At 47.2% G+C, this 14549-nt stretch overlaps 1 protein-coding gene across 1 annotated transcript in view; it reads left to right on the top strand.

Moving 5' to 3' along the window:
* PFDN1 (prefoldin subunit 1) overlaps nucleotides 1–5234 on the top strand; it is a 57448-nt gene extending 52214 nt beyond the window's left edge. Inside the window, exon 4 of the mRNA XM_070417137.1 lies at nucleotides 4260–5234. Coding sequence (XP_070273238.1) covers nucleotides 4260–4343 — 84 coding nt within the window. The 3' untranslated portion in view covers nucleotides 4344–5234. The remainder of the gene's footprint in view (nucleotides 1–4259) is intronic.
* The last annotated feature ends 9315 nt before the right edge of the window (nucleotides 5235–14549 follow it).

Below are 14549 nucleotides of genomic sequence, written 5' to 3' on the forward strand. Positions count from 1 at the left end.
GGGAATTGGGATGGTTTGTTTTACAGTTTTACAAGTTGGCCTAATGAGGCGTAAGGGTCTGTACTGTTTGTGGGATAAGGCTTTAATGCCCATTGGGATCAGTGAGGTTTGAATTTTAGATCTATATATATCCAGGGGCAGAGGTTAGAGGGCAATGCCAAACACTACAAACAACCTTGAAGGAGAATGGTCAGTCTCTGCCTTTGCTTTCTTTGTAGGGTGTTCCTCAGCCATTTAAGCCGGCAGGAAGAATTAATTAAAAAGGAGCAGTGTGTGTGTACAAGTAAATCAGTAAGGCACCATTTCCCATAAAAAACACTTTTTAAAAATTTATTTTTATTGATTTCAGAGAGGAAGGGAGAGAAAGATAGAAACATTAATGATGAGAGAGAATCATTAATTGGCTGCCTCCTGTACACTTCCCACTGGGGATCGAGCCTGAAACCCTGGACATGTGCCTCAAACTTTCCTGGCTCATAAGTCAGTGCTCAAACACTAAGCCATACCAGCTGGGCAATAAACACATTTTTATTCAATTGGTATTGAGTTCCTTTTATGTACCATTCATTCTTCTAGACATGGACTATCAGCAAACAGAACAAAGTCCTGCCCTCATGACCTTTTCTTATAAGGGAGGACAGACAGACAAATTCTGCTTCTGGTGGTAATAGGTGCTATGGAGGAAAATCAGGGTGAGAATAGGAACATAATCAAAAGGCATTTCCCATAAGGTGACATTGAGAAACGCCGGAAGGAAGTGAGGGAGCATGTAATGTGGCTACCTGGGGAAAAGAGTTCCTACACAGAGAGAGCCAAAGGGCAAAGGCCAGGCAGGAGCATAGCAGGTGGACTGGAGGAGCTGAATGAGAGGGAGTTGTGGGCGGGGTGGTCAGAGAGTCAGCTGAGAACAGAACTACGTGGCTTTTTGAAAAGGCTTGCCTTTTATTTAGGAGTAAAAACCCATTGGAGGCCTTTAAGTGTTAAAAGATGAGTCTGACCAATGTGGAGAAGAAACTCAAGGGGGTCAAGGGCAGAAGAAAGGAAAACCACTTATGGGGCTATTCATTCATTATGGTCAGATTCTGGATACAGGATTTGTTGATTGATTCCATGTCAGATGTGACAGAAGAGTCAAGGATGACATCAAAGTTTCTGTCTTGAGCAATTATAAGAATGGGGCTGTCATTTACAGAAATGGGGAAGGCTGGGGTCCACAGAATTTCTGGCTTGACTAAGTAGTTTTAGGAAGAAGTTGTGGAGATCCAAAGAGAAAAAGTTTGACGTAATCATTGGTTCCTTCATTTTCTCCATTCTCTCTGAAAGTCTGATTTGTATTTTGGTCAATTCTACAACAGTTTTCGGAGGGGCAGAAATATGGTTCCATGGTATTAACTTTTAAGGATCCTTACCCATGCCTGTACAGATCAGTGTGGTCAGAGGCTCTTTGTGGTAGATTCTGTCCCTGGTGCAGCCCTCATTTCAGGTGCCATGTTGGTTTCCTAGGGCTACATAACCAGTTACCACAAAGTGGGTGGTTTACGACAACAGAAATGTATTCTCTCATAATTCTGGAGGCTAGAAGTCCAAAATCAAAGTGTTGCAGGGCCCTGCTCCCTGGAAAGGCTTAGGGAATAATTCTCCCTTCCCTCTTCTGAGCTTCTGGCGGTTGCTGACCATCCTTGGCTTATAGACACAATCCTCCACTCTCTACCTCCATTGATGCATGGCATTCTCCCTTTGTATCCCTTTGTCTTTGTGTGGCCTTCTTATAAGGACACTAATCATTGGATTTAGGGCCCAGCCTAATCCAGTATGACCTCATCTTAACTCGGTTACATTTCCAAAGACCCTGTTTCCAAATTAAGTCCCAGTCACTGGTTCCAGGGGTTAGAACGTCAACACATCTTTTTATGAGACACAATTCAACCCACAACAGATGCTTTGATCTGGGTTTGATTATGAGAGTCTTTTGGGCTTAGATGTGTTTGAGGATGAGATAGGACCTATTGAAATCAAGTTAGAAAACAGGTCCCTCTGGGCTAGGGATGCCCCATCTGTTGGGATGAAAAACTTTTTTCTTGTCCAGCAAATTTAGGTAAACTGAAGATTTAAAAATAGACAAGTTCATTTTGCATTATTTTTTGAAACTTGAAGACTTTAGGATATGCAGTGGTAAAATCATGAAGAAGTCATGTAACTGGAAGACAGAAGGAATAGAAATTATAAAATGAAGAATTTTAAAGATAAGAATCACTTTGATTTTGACCTGAATTGAGGCCTGGACTATAGGTAGAAAAGCTCTTGCTGATGTTCCAAGTTTATGGTTTTGCTGGTTGGGGCAGCAAGTTGGCAGAAATGGAGTGCCGCACACCTGTGTCCCTGAGTCCTGACCCTTGGCTGACTACTGCAGAGTACAACTTGTTTGCTCCACTAGCCTTTTCCTTAGATTCCCACGGGGCTGGATGCTACATGGCACTATCTAGCTGCTGCTCCCCTTCTTTGCAACACCCAGTACATACACATTCTTCAGTGGTGTGTCAGGCGTTTATTAGCATTTCCTTCTTTTTAACTCACCGCAGTAGAGTCTAAAGGTTGTTTATCAAAGAAAGTTGAAGTTTCCACTCTGATATCACAATGATAGGACTATGTCGGGTCTAGCAATGTAATTAAAATTCTTTAGCAAGAACATACACTTGTGACCAACAAATTATGGTTCTATGAGTTTTTATGGTGCTCCTGTTGTTCGTAAGGAATTGTGTGGGAGTTGGACAGATGGGAGATAGGTAAAGAGATATTGCTTTTTCTCAACTTCAGGAAATTTGAAGAAAGAAGACAAACAGGAATTAGAGGTTCACACAAAAATTGATAAAGATCGGTGGATGCCACAATATTTGGCACCTGCAGGAAAAAAAATCTGTAAATGTATTGTTTAATAAATATCTGGGTGGAGAGTGGGAGAAGCTAGAGGCAGGGATATATAGTGAGGTTTAGTAGCACAGGCCTCAAGTGATAGTGGGATTAGATTTTCCTGCAAGGTCTATCGGACCAGGCTGCTCACCTGTCCTTTGCCCTAGCCTTTCCCTGGCTCTTCTGGGCACTCTAGTGGTCAGTGTGAAGCCACAGCTGCTCGTGTGAAGGGGTAGGTTTGAGAGAAGGGCACTGGCCGCATCTGCACCGCCTGGGCCAGTGCTCTGCATTACTGGCTTAGTCACACACATTCTTGGAGGGGGTGATTTTGAGTTTTTCTCAAAAAGGGAGCCTTCATTTCATGTCTGTTAAATGGGAATGCAGCCACAACTATGTCTTCAGGGCAGGGACCAGTGGTGAAGCCACCATACTTCTGGGGTGACCACAGGGCAAATAATGTACAGACATCATTTCCTTTGACTAATCTTTTGTAATCCTGGTCCAGATGTGGCTCCTGAAAGTAAAGTTCTTTGTCTAAGTTGAGATTTTTAATTTAGGACCCAGATGGGGAAGGAGGTAAACTTCCAGAGGGTCTGTTTTCCTCAGTGTGTCACTGTCCTGGATTCCTGGCAGGCAGCAGTTTCATTAGAAAAGCAGATTTCATCCTGACTCATCTGCCTCGGTGAGATGTGTGATACAACTTTTTAGGACTCATGAAGCCTGTTGTCTCGCTGGACAGAGCAGAGGGTACACGGTCCGTTCGGCAGTGGTGGTGGCTACTGGACCTGGCTGGGCCCATGGAAAACCTTGAGAGAGAGTCTGCTATGGGGCTGGAGCTTTGTCCTGGAATTTCCTGGCCTTTGTCTGGTGTAACTTCATGTACCCAGACGCCTGTTTTTAGAGTCTACTTCCTTCTAGGGCCATAGTCGGCAAACCTCGGCTCGCGAGCCACATGCGGCTCTTTGGCCCCTTGAGTGTAGCTCTTCCACAAAATACCACGTGCGGGCACGCACGTACAGTGCAATTGAAATTTCGTAGCCCATGCGCAGAAGTCAGTATTTTGTGGAAGAGCCACACTCAAGGGGCCAAAGAGCCGCATGTGGCTCATGAGCCGCGGTTTGCCGACCACTGTTCTAGGGCAAGAGTGCTACTGCCTTCTACTCTGCTTTCTGTACCGAGCGATTTCCTCCCCCCGAGGGTCAGGGATCAGGTGTGTGTACCTGGCTCTCAGTCAACAGCATGCTCCTGGAAGTCACTGGTCACAGAGGAGAAGCCATGACCATCGGGCATAAAAGTCGTATCTGCCAACCCGGCCCATTCACCCTAACCTTGTTTCTTACCTCACATTGCAGCAGAAAAAATCCTACCTGGAGCGCAGCGTGAAGGAAGCTGAGGACAACATCCGGGAGATGCTGATGGCACGAAGGGCACAGTAGGAAGCCTTTAGGGAAGCTTTCCCTCCTGACCCCTCCCATTCCTGGCAAGGACAAGGGCCTTGTGTGGGGAAATAGCATCTGCTATACCCTGATGGACGTTTCATCTGGATGGCCTGGTAACCCTATGTTTTCTACATCACCCTGAGCCCCTTTCAAATCCCAAGCCCTTATTTTTCATCCTGGCTCTGCCTAAGACATTCTTCTCCCCTGGGGGTGAGTCCTGAACTCCCAGGAGAGGGGAGATGGGAGCCAGGACAGGTAGGGGAGCTCTGCCCATGCCCCCTACTACTCATGCTGGTCAGACCAATAAAAGGCATCTGTGCCACTCTGCTAAGTTTGCTTTTCTTGAGCCGATGGATGAGAACAGAGAGGCAGAGGCTATCTCTACCTGAGCTCCTCCCTGTCCCTCTCTAGGGCTGGGGCCCTGCTCCTTCTGCATCGAAGTCTTCCCCACTTCTTTTTTCCTCTCTGATCCTTCAAGTAAACCCTTCAAGCTCACAGCCTCCATGGAATGTGCAAGTAGGAAAGAAAGGAGACCAGGGCATAGCTGAATTTTAAGTGAGGACAGCAGTCCTTGGTGGCAGTATGCCTAAAGATTCCTTTCCTGCTTTTTCCCCAAACATCCCATATAAGCCAGCAGCACCTCCAAGACTGTCTCCCTTCGGCCATAAGGTGGACACTATAATTCTGAGGCCTCCTAGAGGCTCAGGGGCAGTGGTGTGTTGGAGCTGGCTTATACTGGCTCAGGAGAGCCAGTTATTCAATTTTCAGGAATTTTGTTGCAAGCCAGTTGTTAAACACAGCCATTAAAAATTAAATTATGTAACTTTACAATTAAATTATTAAAGAACAAGGGTAATAAATATTCAAAACATCTCTCTAATAACTAAATCTGCCTGTGATCTATGTTTTTGAGGTTAACAGTCTTATTTCTGGACGGTGGAACCACTACATAAACAGTGCACTTTTGTGCTTCTCTTCCCAACTCTACTCTCAGGACATCATGGGAACTTGAAATCAGCTATGGTGGGACCATTTACTCCACAGAAATCAGGTGATGCTACAAAATCATGGCGTTTTGTTTATTTTTAAAGAGAGAGAACTGGTAGTTAAATATTTATAAGCATATCACCACTTGCAGCGGTTCTCAACCTGTGGGTCGCGACCCCTGAAAATACATCCTGCATATCAGATACTTACATTACGATTCATAACAGTAGCAAAATTACAGTTATGAAGTAGCAACGAAAATAATTTTATGGTTGGGGGTCACCACAACATGAGGAACTGTATTAAAGGGTCGCAGCATTAGGAAGGTTGAGCACCACTGGCTTAGAGGGAAGGTGGGCAGGCAGAGGAAGGCAGGGAGTTGTCAACTGCAGCCTCTTGGGGCTGGCAGGGCAGGCCCTTAGGGGAAGCTCTGACTCGCTGTTCTGGCAGCTCAGCGCCACCCTGTGGCCAAAGCTAAGATGGTGGCATGGCTTACTGATTTGAATTATGCCAGCTTTTTGCGTGTGCGCATGTGTGCATGTCAGCAGGAAAAGAAAGCTTTGGGTCTGGCCGAACTCTGGACTCCTGTTCTCCTTCCTGCCAGAGACAGCCCATAGTTACCAAGTTACCAAGTAGACTTTCCTAGGCTCTGGGTAAAAGTGGGTCTAGCTCATTGGTGAGCCCGTCTTTGAATGGGACTAGGGAGAAAATGCTAGCTTGGTGAGGGCCCCATGATCTGACTGAAGGCCCCAGCCTCGGACCTAGTTTCCTAATAACACCCACCCTGCTCATATAGCAGCCAGAATGAAAAGGTAAATATGCCCCTCATCATATAATGGACAGCGGCCATTAGCTGAGATACCCACAGCTTAAATTTTACCTGGAATAATTCAGACAGTTGAAGTTTAGACAAATTTATTGAAACATACAGGGTGTTAGCAAAGAAATCATTCAGTGATATGTTACATTATGCCACTACCTTGAATTGTATACTTTAAAAATTATAAATATATATTTCATAACTAAGCCTTTGGCCAAAAAAAATAAAAGGGAAGTCATTTAGCACATTTGTGAAAAGCCAATAGGAAATGAATTTTGAACATTAGAAAGATAAAGTCACTGGATTAAACATCAGTAATCTAGAATCCCACTGTGTTGAAGGTAGAAGTGTCTGTGCAGAGCTAGTCATTTATTTTAGCAATCAGAAGAGATGGGGCAGGCACACCTGTTGGAGGTGGCAGAAGAGCTGGCAGGACAGCAGGGACAGGCTGGTCAGGTGAGCATGTCCCAGAGACAGCAACAACAGAGAGCAGTCCAGCAGGCTGTGAGGCAGGAGGATGCGCCCAGGTCATCCCTTCTTTGGTCTTCTACCACATACACTGGAGTGGAGAGAGGGGAGAGGGTGAGAATGAATAGCACAAACCTTGGGCCCTACAGAGCCCATGCCTCCCAGACCAGGTGCCTTTCTGCTTATGCCGTTGTGGATAATGGAGGGAGGAAGGGTCTGAGCTCCTCAGCTACTTCCCCTCCTCCTCCTCCTCCTCCTCTGGACACTGATTCCTGCAGGGACAAGCACTAGGGAACCTATACTGCTGCCTGGCACCAAGACAGCCAGAATTTAGATAAGAAATGTCCATTGCGATCTGGCTGGTGTTGGCTGACCCAACTTGGTTTATAAACCAAGCAACACTTTTAGTATGTCCTGTACCCTATAGATGTCTGGGGGAATGTTTCTTTAGATACAACTAAGCCCTTTCTCAAAAGAGAATAACCAAAATCTCCTAGAAAGGTGCTTTAGTCCCTAAAAGAATAACCAAGAATCTTAGTTTTTCATATCTGGGCAATGAACAGTATCAGAATGTGCCCCGACCTCTAAACTTCCACACAACACCATGGAAGGCAGGGATGAAAATCTGGTCTAGTGGGAGCAACGCCCGGAGCCTAACATGCTTCCTTTTTCTCAGAATGGAGTTGGAAATCTAAGCCCTGCCTGGACTAAGTGCTCTGTTAAGAGATTTGAGTGCAAAACAAATCCATAGGTCAAGAAGGACCCCAACTGATTTGCGGCCTCCCTTCCTGTAAGGACATCCTTAAAATGCTGGTCTTCCTTGGCCTCAGAGAATCTGTGCCACTTTTAAGAAAATCTCAAAACCACCACCATCAGACTTAGTTACAGGCAGTTAGGATTTTAAACTTTCTGAAAGTTCATGTATCTTATAAGTTAAACCAGTCCTTTGGCAATCTTCTTTCAGTTCTATTTTTTGCGTATCTATTTTTATATCTCCTCTCCGGGTAACTTCCTCTCTCTGGAGCCTAGTATAGTAGCTAGAATATGCTGGGTTAGTAGTGAGCTTTCCAAGTTCTCCCATTGTATCAGTGGCCCTCCACCAGGATATCACCTTCCCTTCTCTTAACCTCAGTGTGCTTTCATTTGGCCCCTGAAGTTGTTCGGGGTCTGGGACACAAGGCTCATCACCAGGAAAGCTTAGTTGAAGAGAAGATAACCCATTTGTTCTGAGGCCCGATAAAGGTGTGTTACCTGACTTAGTCCTAACAATAACCTTGAGATAGATTTTCCGTCATTCCTATTTCACATGTAAGGAACTCTAGGTTTACAGAGCTTAAATTCTTGTTCAAACACACATGACCAGGCAGGGGCAGGATCTGAACTCAGGCCTTTGACAAGCTAGGCCTGCCCAGGTCCAACTAGGATAGAAAAGGGAGTAGGAGTGAATGGGATCTAGGGCAGTCCTCTCTCACACCAGGCAGAGCCCACCCTTACCCACTGAAGGCCCGGGCACTCCAGACTCAAGTCACTGCAGCAAGGTGTCACCTGCCATCTGCCTAGATGACAGGGAAACTGAGGACACAATTGGCTGTGGAACCCCTTGAATAATCCCTTCCTGTAGTTGCACTGGCTCTGCTGCCCTGGGATAGAAAGACCCCCTCCTCTGCCAGCTCTAGAAGTAGCCTGCTTGATCCAGGCCTGAGACCCAGCCCAAGGTTGGGTTGCCATGTGAAAGGTCCTGCTGTTTCTCTTAAGCTGCCATTTATTGAGGTGTTCACAGATGTGCCAGGACCAGTGCTGTGGCCTTGCATACACAGTGCCACTCAGTCTTCCCAACCCTGTCCTCACCGCTTCTATCCTGTCAGAACCACTGAACCGCAGGAAGCTTAGTCAGGAACACAAAAATGTCCCCGTCTCACTTCCTCTGTCACTTTCTCCTTTAGTTCAGTTTGTCCTTGCCAGGGTGTATTTCACATGACATACTCCGAAACCTGGGCGGGAAGTACTCTGAGCTCATTACTCCCAGACACTGTCCACAGAGGTTAGAAATAACCAATCCGGCTGTAAAACTGAGGCCTTAGACCAGAGGACTGCGTCGGCCTCCACAGGGGTGGTCAGTGCTGTACATACCTTAGAAACCCGAATCACTTATTTTCTGGAGCACCAAGTCTTCCAAAGCCCTTGTGACTTTTTCCTTTCCCTTAGCTGAGGACAGAATCTCTGCCCCCAAACTGTTAAGAAGATGGGGTGGTGGAAGAGTACATGGGGGCCAGGGCAGGTGTGGAGGTAAAAGTGACTTGCTCTGAGGAAGACCTCACAGTTCCTCATAGTGTACCCATTGTGGGCCCAGAAATGGCATACTTTAAATCTGTATCTTCCTAGATGCCTTACCTACCTGGAGGGTCCGAGGGTGCCTGCTGCACTGAGTTGCATGGCCTAGTCTGCCCCGGGACACCACTGCTCCTCACCTTCCATTCGTTCCCATCCCTGCCACCCAATGGATGACTGAGAGCTCCACTACCACCCTGGCTGACCTGCCATTGTGCAGCCCCTGCTGCCTGAGTCCTGGGCCATGACACCCACCCTGGGTACTCGAAGCCAGGGGACACAGGTGCACTGAAGTCACTAGCGGCATTGGTTACAGCAGGGGCTGAGGTGCAGGTGATGCCAGTGTACGTATTCCCTACCCAGGCCACATGGCCTTCCTGGCCACTGGTCTCTGGCCTGCAGGACAAAAAAAGGGGCAGAACTATGGCTATGTAAGATGTTAAACGTTAGAGGAAGCTGGGTGAACAGTATACAGAAACTGTGCCATTTCTGTAACTCTTATGTAAGCCTAAAGTTATTTGAAAATAAAAGGTTTAAAAAAAGGAGGGGGCGGGGAGGGAGGGTCAAAAAGCAGCGGGGGTTGGGAGCAGGCAGTTCAGCAGTCAGTGCCAAGGTACAGGGAGAGGTTCTGGTGCCAGCAGGGGCTGCTCAGATTGAACTCCTTGGAGATCAAGTGCCCCCCTGTGGGCAGCTTGGGGACAAGGAAGGGTAGGGCCAATCTGTTTACATACACATCAGCCAAAAGGCTAACCCTCCTATTCGCTGTCCAGTGGTTTGGTAGCCAAGACTACCCTGCCCAGCCAGTGCCAGAAGCCTGTGCCCCGGACCCAGGCAAGAAGGCATTGAAAGGACTCTATTCCTAGAAAACTGCAGTTGAATTGGAGATCAGGTTCAGCCCACCAGCTTGTCTCTCTTGCCCCAAACAGCCCTTTGGCACCAACCCTTAATGTTTTCAGCTCCAGCCCAGGGGGGATATGAGCATATAGTTTTGACCGAGAGGCCCAGATTAGGTCAGAAAGGCACAGGCTAGTCTTGGGTGCAGAGCAGCTTCTGTCAGAGGCTCTCACTTACCCTCTTGCCTCTGTGATGGAAGCAGAGTAAATAGAAAAAGATGCTTGAAGGCCTACAGCCCCTGTGCCAAACTGCCTGCCCACCAACCCTGGGGTCTTCTACAGGGCCACCAGCCTACTACAACCTAGCCAGACACACAAACCCGCAGCCCAAGTTCTAGGACTACCGTAGTGTGCAACCGCAAAGGTGCCATTCACAAAACCTGGTTCTGGGCAGGCAATAGGAGTTCCAGGCCACATAGGGGCCAGGGCAGAGATGACTCACAAGAAATGTGAGCAGAGGCCTTTTCAGCTGAAGGCTCCTTAGTCAGCTCCTTCCTGGAATTTGAAACCTTTACTTGCTCAGCTCAGACATTTTAAATGATTAATCAGATGCTGTTGGTAATGGAACCTTATAGCCCATCCCTTTGTGAATGCATCTGTACATAGTCACAATCCAGAAGGAGATGCAAATAAAGACTAGGGCCTCCCACAAGTTCTGACATCTGGCGCCCTCTTGCTCTAGAACAGTGGTTCTCAACCTTGGCTGCACATTAGAATCACCTGGGAATCTTTAAAATCCTGATTTCTGGGCCTCATCCTCCGGAAATTCTGTTTCTTTGTTACTAATGTTGTGACCTCACCCCATAACAAAGAAACAATTTCTGGAGGATGAGGCCCAGAAATCAGGATTTTAAAGATTCCCAGGTGATTCTAATGTGCAGCCAAGGTTGAGAACCACTGCTCTTGAAACTAGGACGTCTTCACCTCTTGCGGCCCAGACCAGGAATGGCACCCAGGGCTGCTCCTCAGTTGCTAAGACCACCACAGCCACTGCACTTTCCAAGTGCCCCCAGTGAAATGACAGCTTTGCTAGAGGCAGGAGGCCTGGAGCCTTTGCACACCTCAGCCCACATTGAGAACCTGTCAACAGAGACACCCAGTCAGCCTTCCCAGAGGTATCAGAGCAGCTGGAACAGCCCTCCTACTACTCAGACCGAGGCAAGGAGGGAGGAAAAATCTCTAGGAGTAGGTAAAATCTCAAGGTAGCAATAGGTTGGATTCTGTCCCTTCCATGCAGGACCAGAGGGAGAGCACACAACTTGTCATGGATGTGCGTGTGTAGTGGGATCACTTATGACTCAGCACGGGGCTGCACTGGTGAGAAAACACGTCCTAGAGGCAGTGCCCCTGTGTCACCTGTGCAAGCTCGTGAGCACCAGGTTAAGTGTGCTGAGGGGGGGGCGTGGGGAGTGCTGGGGAAGAGGGGCTAGGAATAGCAGAGGCAATGAAGGTGTGTCATTTTTACTGGAGGTTAAAAGCAGGAGAGGTTAGGAATATCTTCCACTTTCCTCTTCTTCCACATGGAGGTGGGGTAAGGGGCTGGCACAGCCCTGGCCCTGGTTTTGCAGCAGCAGCCTTTGCCTGCTAAGCTTGGGGCCTTCCCCAGGCCTCCAGAGTATGTCCCCAAGAGAGTCAGGGCCCACTGCCTCAGAACCTGGGAGATGGAGTGAATTTCAGGGTCCTTCCTGTAGCCACTCGGCAATCTCTAGGCAGGCTAGTGGGTGTGCTGGCCCAGAACAAGGCATTCCTGGGGCTGGGTGGAGGAGAGTGGCTGGACTATCCCCCTAAAGAGATCTACTCCAGACTTTCCTTGGCCGCCCACCCCTAGGGTTGCTTCATTGTTTAAGGACAGTTTCTATGTACGTGGCTCTGCCCAACTTCCAATCCTGATGCTGCCACTGATAGGTTGTGTGACCCTGAACAAGCCACATCTTCCCTGTGCCACAGTCTTCTCACTTGTAAAATGGGAAAAGGAGTGCCTAAGCCTATGTTTCATGACAAAAACAAGACAATGTAAAGTGCTTGGCCCAGGGCCTGGCATAAAGTGAAGGAGGGAGGACATCATAAATAGGAGCCACCGTGTGATGACATCCTACAGAAGAAACTACAAAAACTTGGGTTTTCTTATTCTGGGTCTGGTCTGTGTGTGAGGGGCCTGCAGGCAGTCCATATTCACATTAGCATTTGCATGTGTGGCCACAGGTCACCACAGGATGGCAGAAGCGGAGGACCTGGCAGTCTATGTCTAGCACAGCTGCTCTCAGGGAAAAGGGAAAGAAGAACCTCCCCCCCCGCCCCCCCGGGGGAGAGGCTGTGTGCACTGGGAGGCAGAACACACAACTTCAGCTGTTAAGACACCCCTCAGAGATGAGCAAAAGTGAAATATTTAGGAACATCCCATTTAGATGAAGGGCCTAAGGAAACCCTCACAGTATGTGAGCATTTGCTGAGATGTAATGAGTCTGTGATGATCATTAAGACAATGTAAACACTAAGGTCCACAGGAAGTACAGGCTATGAAACATAATAGGAAAGAGAATGGTCAAGTTATAAGGGATGTACATACTTAAAAGACTAAAAACTGAAGAGTAAAGTGTTTCTCCTTATGCCTTAAGAAAAAACCCAAAAAAACCACACCCAAAAACCAGCCCTAAGCAGGTTTGGCTCAGTGGATAGAGTGTCAGCCTGCAGGCCAAAGGTTCCTGGGTTCAACTTCGGGCAAGGGCACATACCTTGGTTGCAGACTCCTCCCTGGCCCATGCCCTTGTCGGGGCTCTTGCAGGAGGCAGCCAATTGATGTGTTTCTCTCACATCGATGTTTCTCTGTCTTTCCCTCTCTCTTCTACTCTCCCTAAAAATCAATGGAAAAATATCCTCGGGTGAGGATTAAAACAAACAAACAAAAAGCCAATCCTGTGTGATCAGCTCACAACTGAATCTCAAAAATTCCATCAGGAAAGAGACTGAATTTTGGGGGGACGAGAGTTCTTTTAAGAGGCAGCTTTCTCTCCAGTCTGTTTTTTGGTCTAGGAAAATAAAATGCAGAAATGGGGTAAAGAAGCCGACAGCATTTTCTGTCCATGGTCACAGAATATTAAAGTGAAAGCACCATACTCCTCCTCCTCCCACTCTTTCACCCCCCAAGTGGAGATGCTGCAGAAGAGAAGGTTGCTGAGGAGCCTGAGCAGGGCATGTGCGTGAAAACACACAAGCGCAGACCACTTTCCTCATATGACACTTGATGCAGTGCTGGAAGCTGACCAAAGATATTTTCCAGTAAAGACCATGCTAGTCTACAAGTGGAAAAGTAGAACTCACCCCACTTAAATAACAGAGATAATAAACCCCCTCCCAACACACACACACACGCACACCAACAAAAGAGGTCAAAACCAGTGTCCACATCCTTGCTACCAACGTGGAAGTTGGACAGACCCAAGCTGAGGTCCTGGTCCTGTTCTTCACTGCTAGGTGACCTTGGGTAAGGCATTTGACCTCTTGGAGCCTCTGCTCCCTTCTCTATAGGAAGGACAGATAGTCGTGGAGGCTCCTGCCTTATATAACATGGGAAATGAGGACAAAAGTATTAAGACAAAAAAAAAATCAGTTAACAAACGGGAAAGTTTCATCATGGGGATTCTTAGTGAGATCATATAGTACATTTCAAATGTTATATTCATAATTTGATACACATTCCACTGTTTATGTTCATAAAACTAAAGAACTGAGATGCCAGGTGTTCCGGTGCATCTACATTCATGATTGCTGGCCTGGCAGCACCCCCCCCCCCCCCCCCCCCCCCCCCAGGCCCAGAGAGTGCAGGGTCCCGCATGTCCAGAATCTCATGCCGGGAGAGAAGCAGCCACCAAAAGGCAACCTCGAATAGTTTACTAGGGTGACAGACCCACTTCTGTTGCACAAGAAGGTTGTTCAGGTGGCTAATCTCATACCCAGAGGGGAAGAGACACCTTAGAAGGACCCCTGTTCTTATTTAGTTCGGAGAGTAGAAAGCAGCTTTTCTTTTATTCTGAAGTCAGCCAAGAGACAGAGGGGATGGTAGGGCAATAATGGGCAGGAGTACACAGGATGAGGCACAAGCAACAGGTGATTCCTAGGCACCCCACTTCCGCTGGAAGTCTGCACCATCACCTCAGACAAGAGAAGCCATGGCTGTGAGCTGGGGAAGATGTCACTATACAGACCAAAGGGGAGAGGGGTCAACAAGTATGAGAAGCCCCGATGTCATGAGTGACATTACCACAGCAGAAGGGAGGAAGCAATTCATTGTATCATGAATATATTTCTAACGCAGTTTTTGGAGAAATAAGTATGAGTGAGGCTGCCATGCCAGGCAGGAGAAATTAGGGAAAATCCAGAGGAAAAAAATCTGATTATGCCCAGAACACAACAATTCTATGACCCTATGGCAGGAGAGTAAAGACCTCGAGGCAGAGCGAATCCTCTAAGGCAGCGGTTCTCAACCTTCCTAATGCCGCGACCCTTTAATACAGTTCCTCATGTTGTGGTGACCCCCAACCATAAAATTATTTTCGTTGCTACTTCATAACTGTAATTTTGCTACTGTTATGAATCGTCATGTAAATATCTGATATGCAGGATGTATTTTCATTGTTACAGTTTGAACATAATGAAAGCATAGTGATTAATCACAAAAACAATATGTAATTATATATGTGTTTTCTGATG

Source organism: Myotis yumanensis, unplaced genomic scaffold (genome assembly GCF_028538775.1).
Source record: "Myotis yumanensis isolate MYYU_CA2020_CCGP unplaced genomic scaffold, mMyoYum1.0.hap1 SCAF_5, whole genome shotgun sequence".
Classification (NCBI taxonomy): Eukaryota; Metazoa; Chordata; class Mammalia; order Chiroptera; family Vespertilionidae; genus Myotis; species Myotis yumanensis.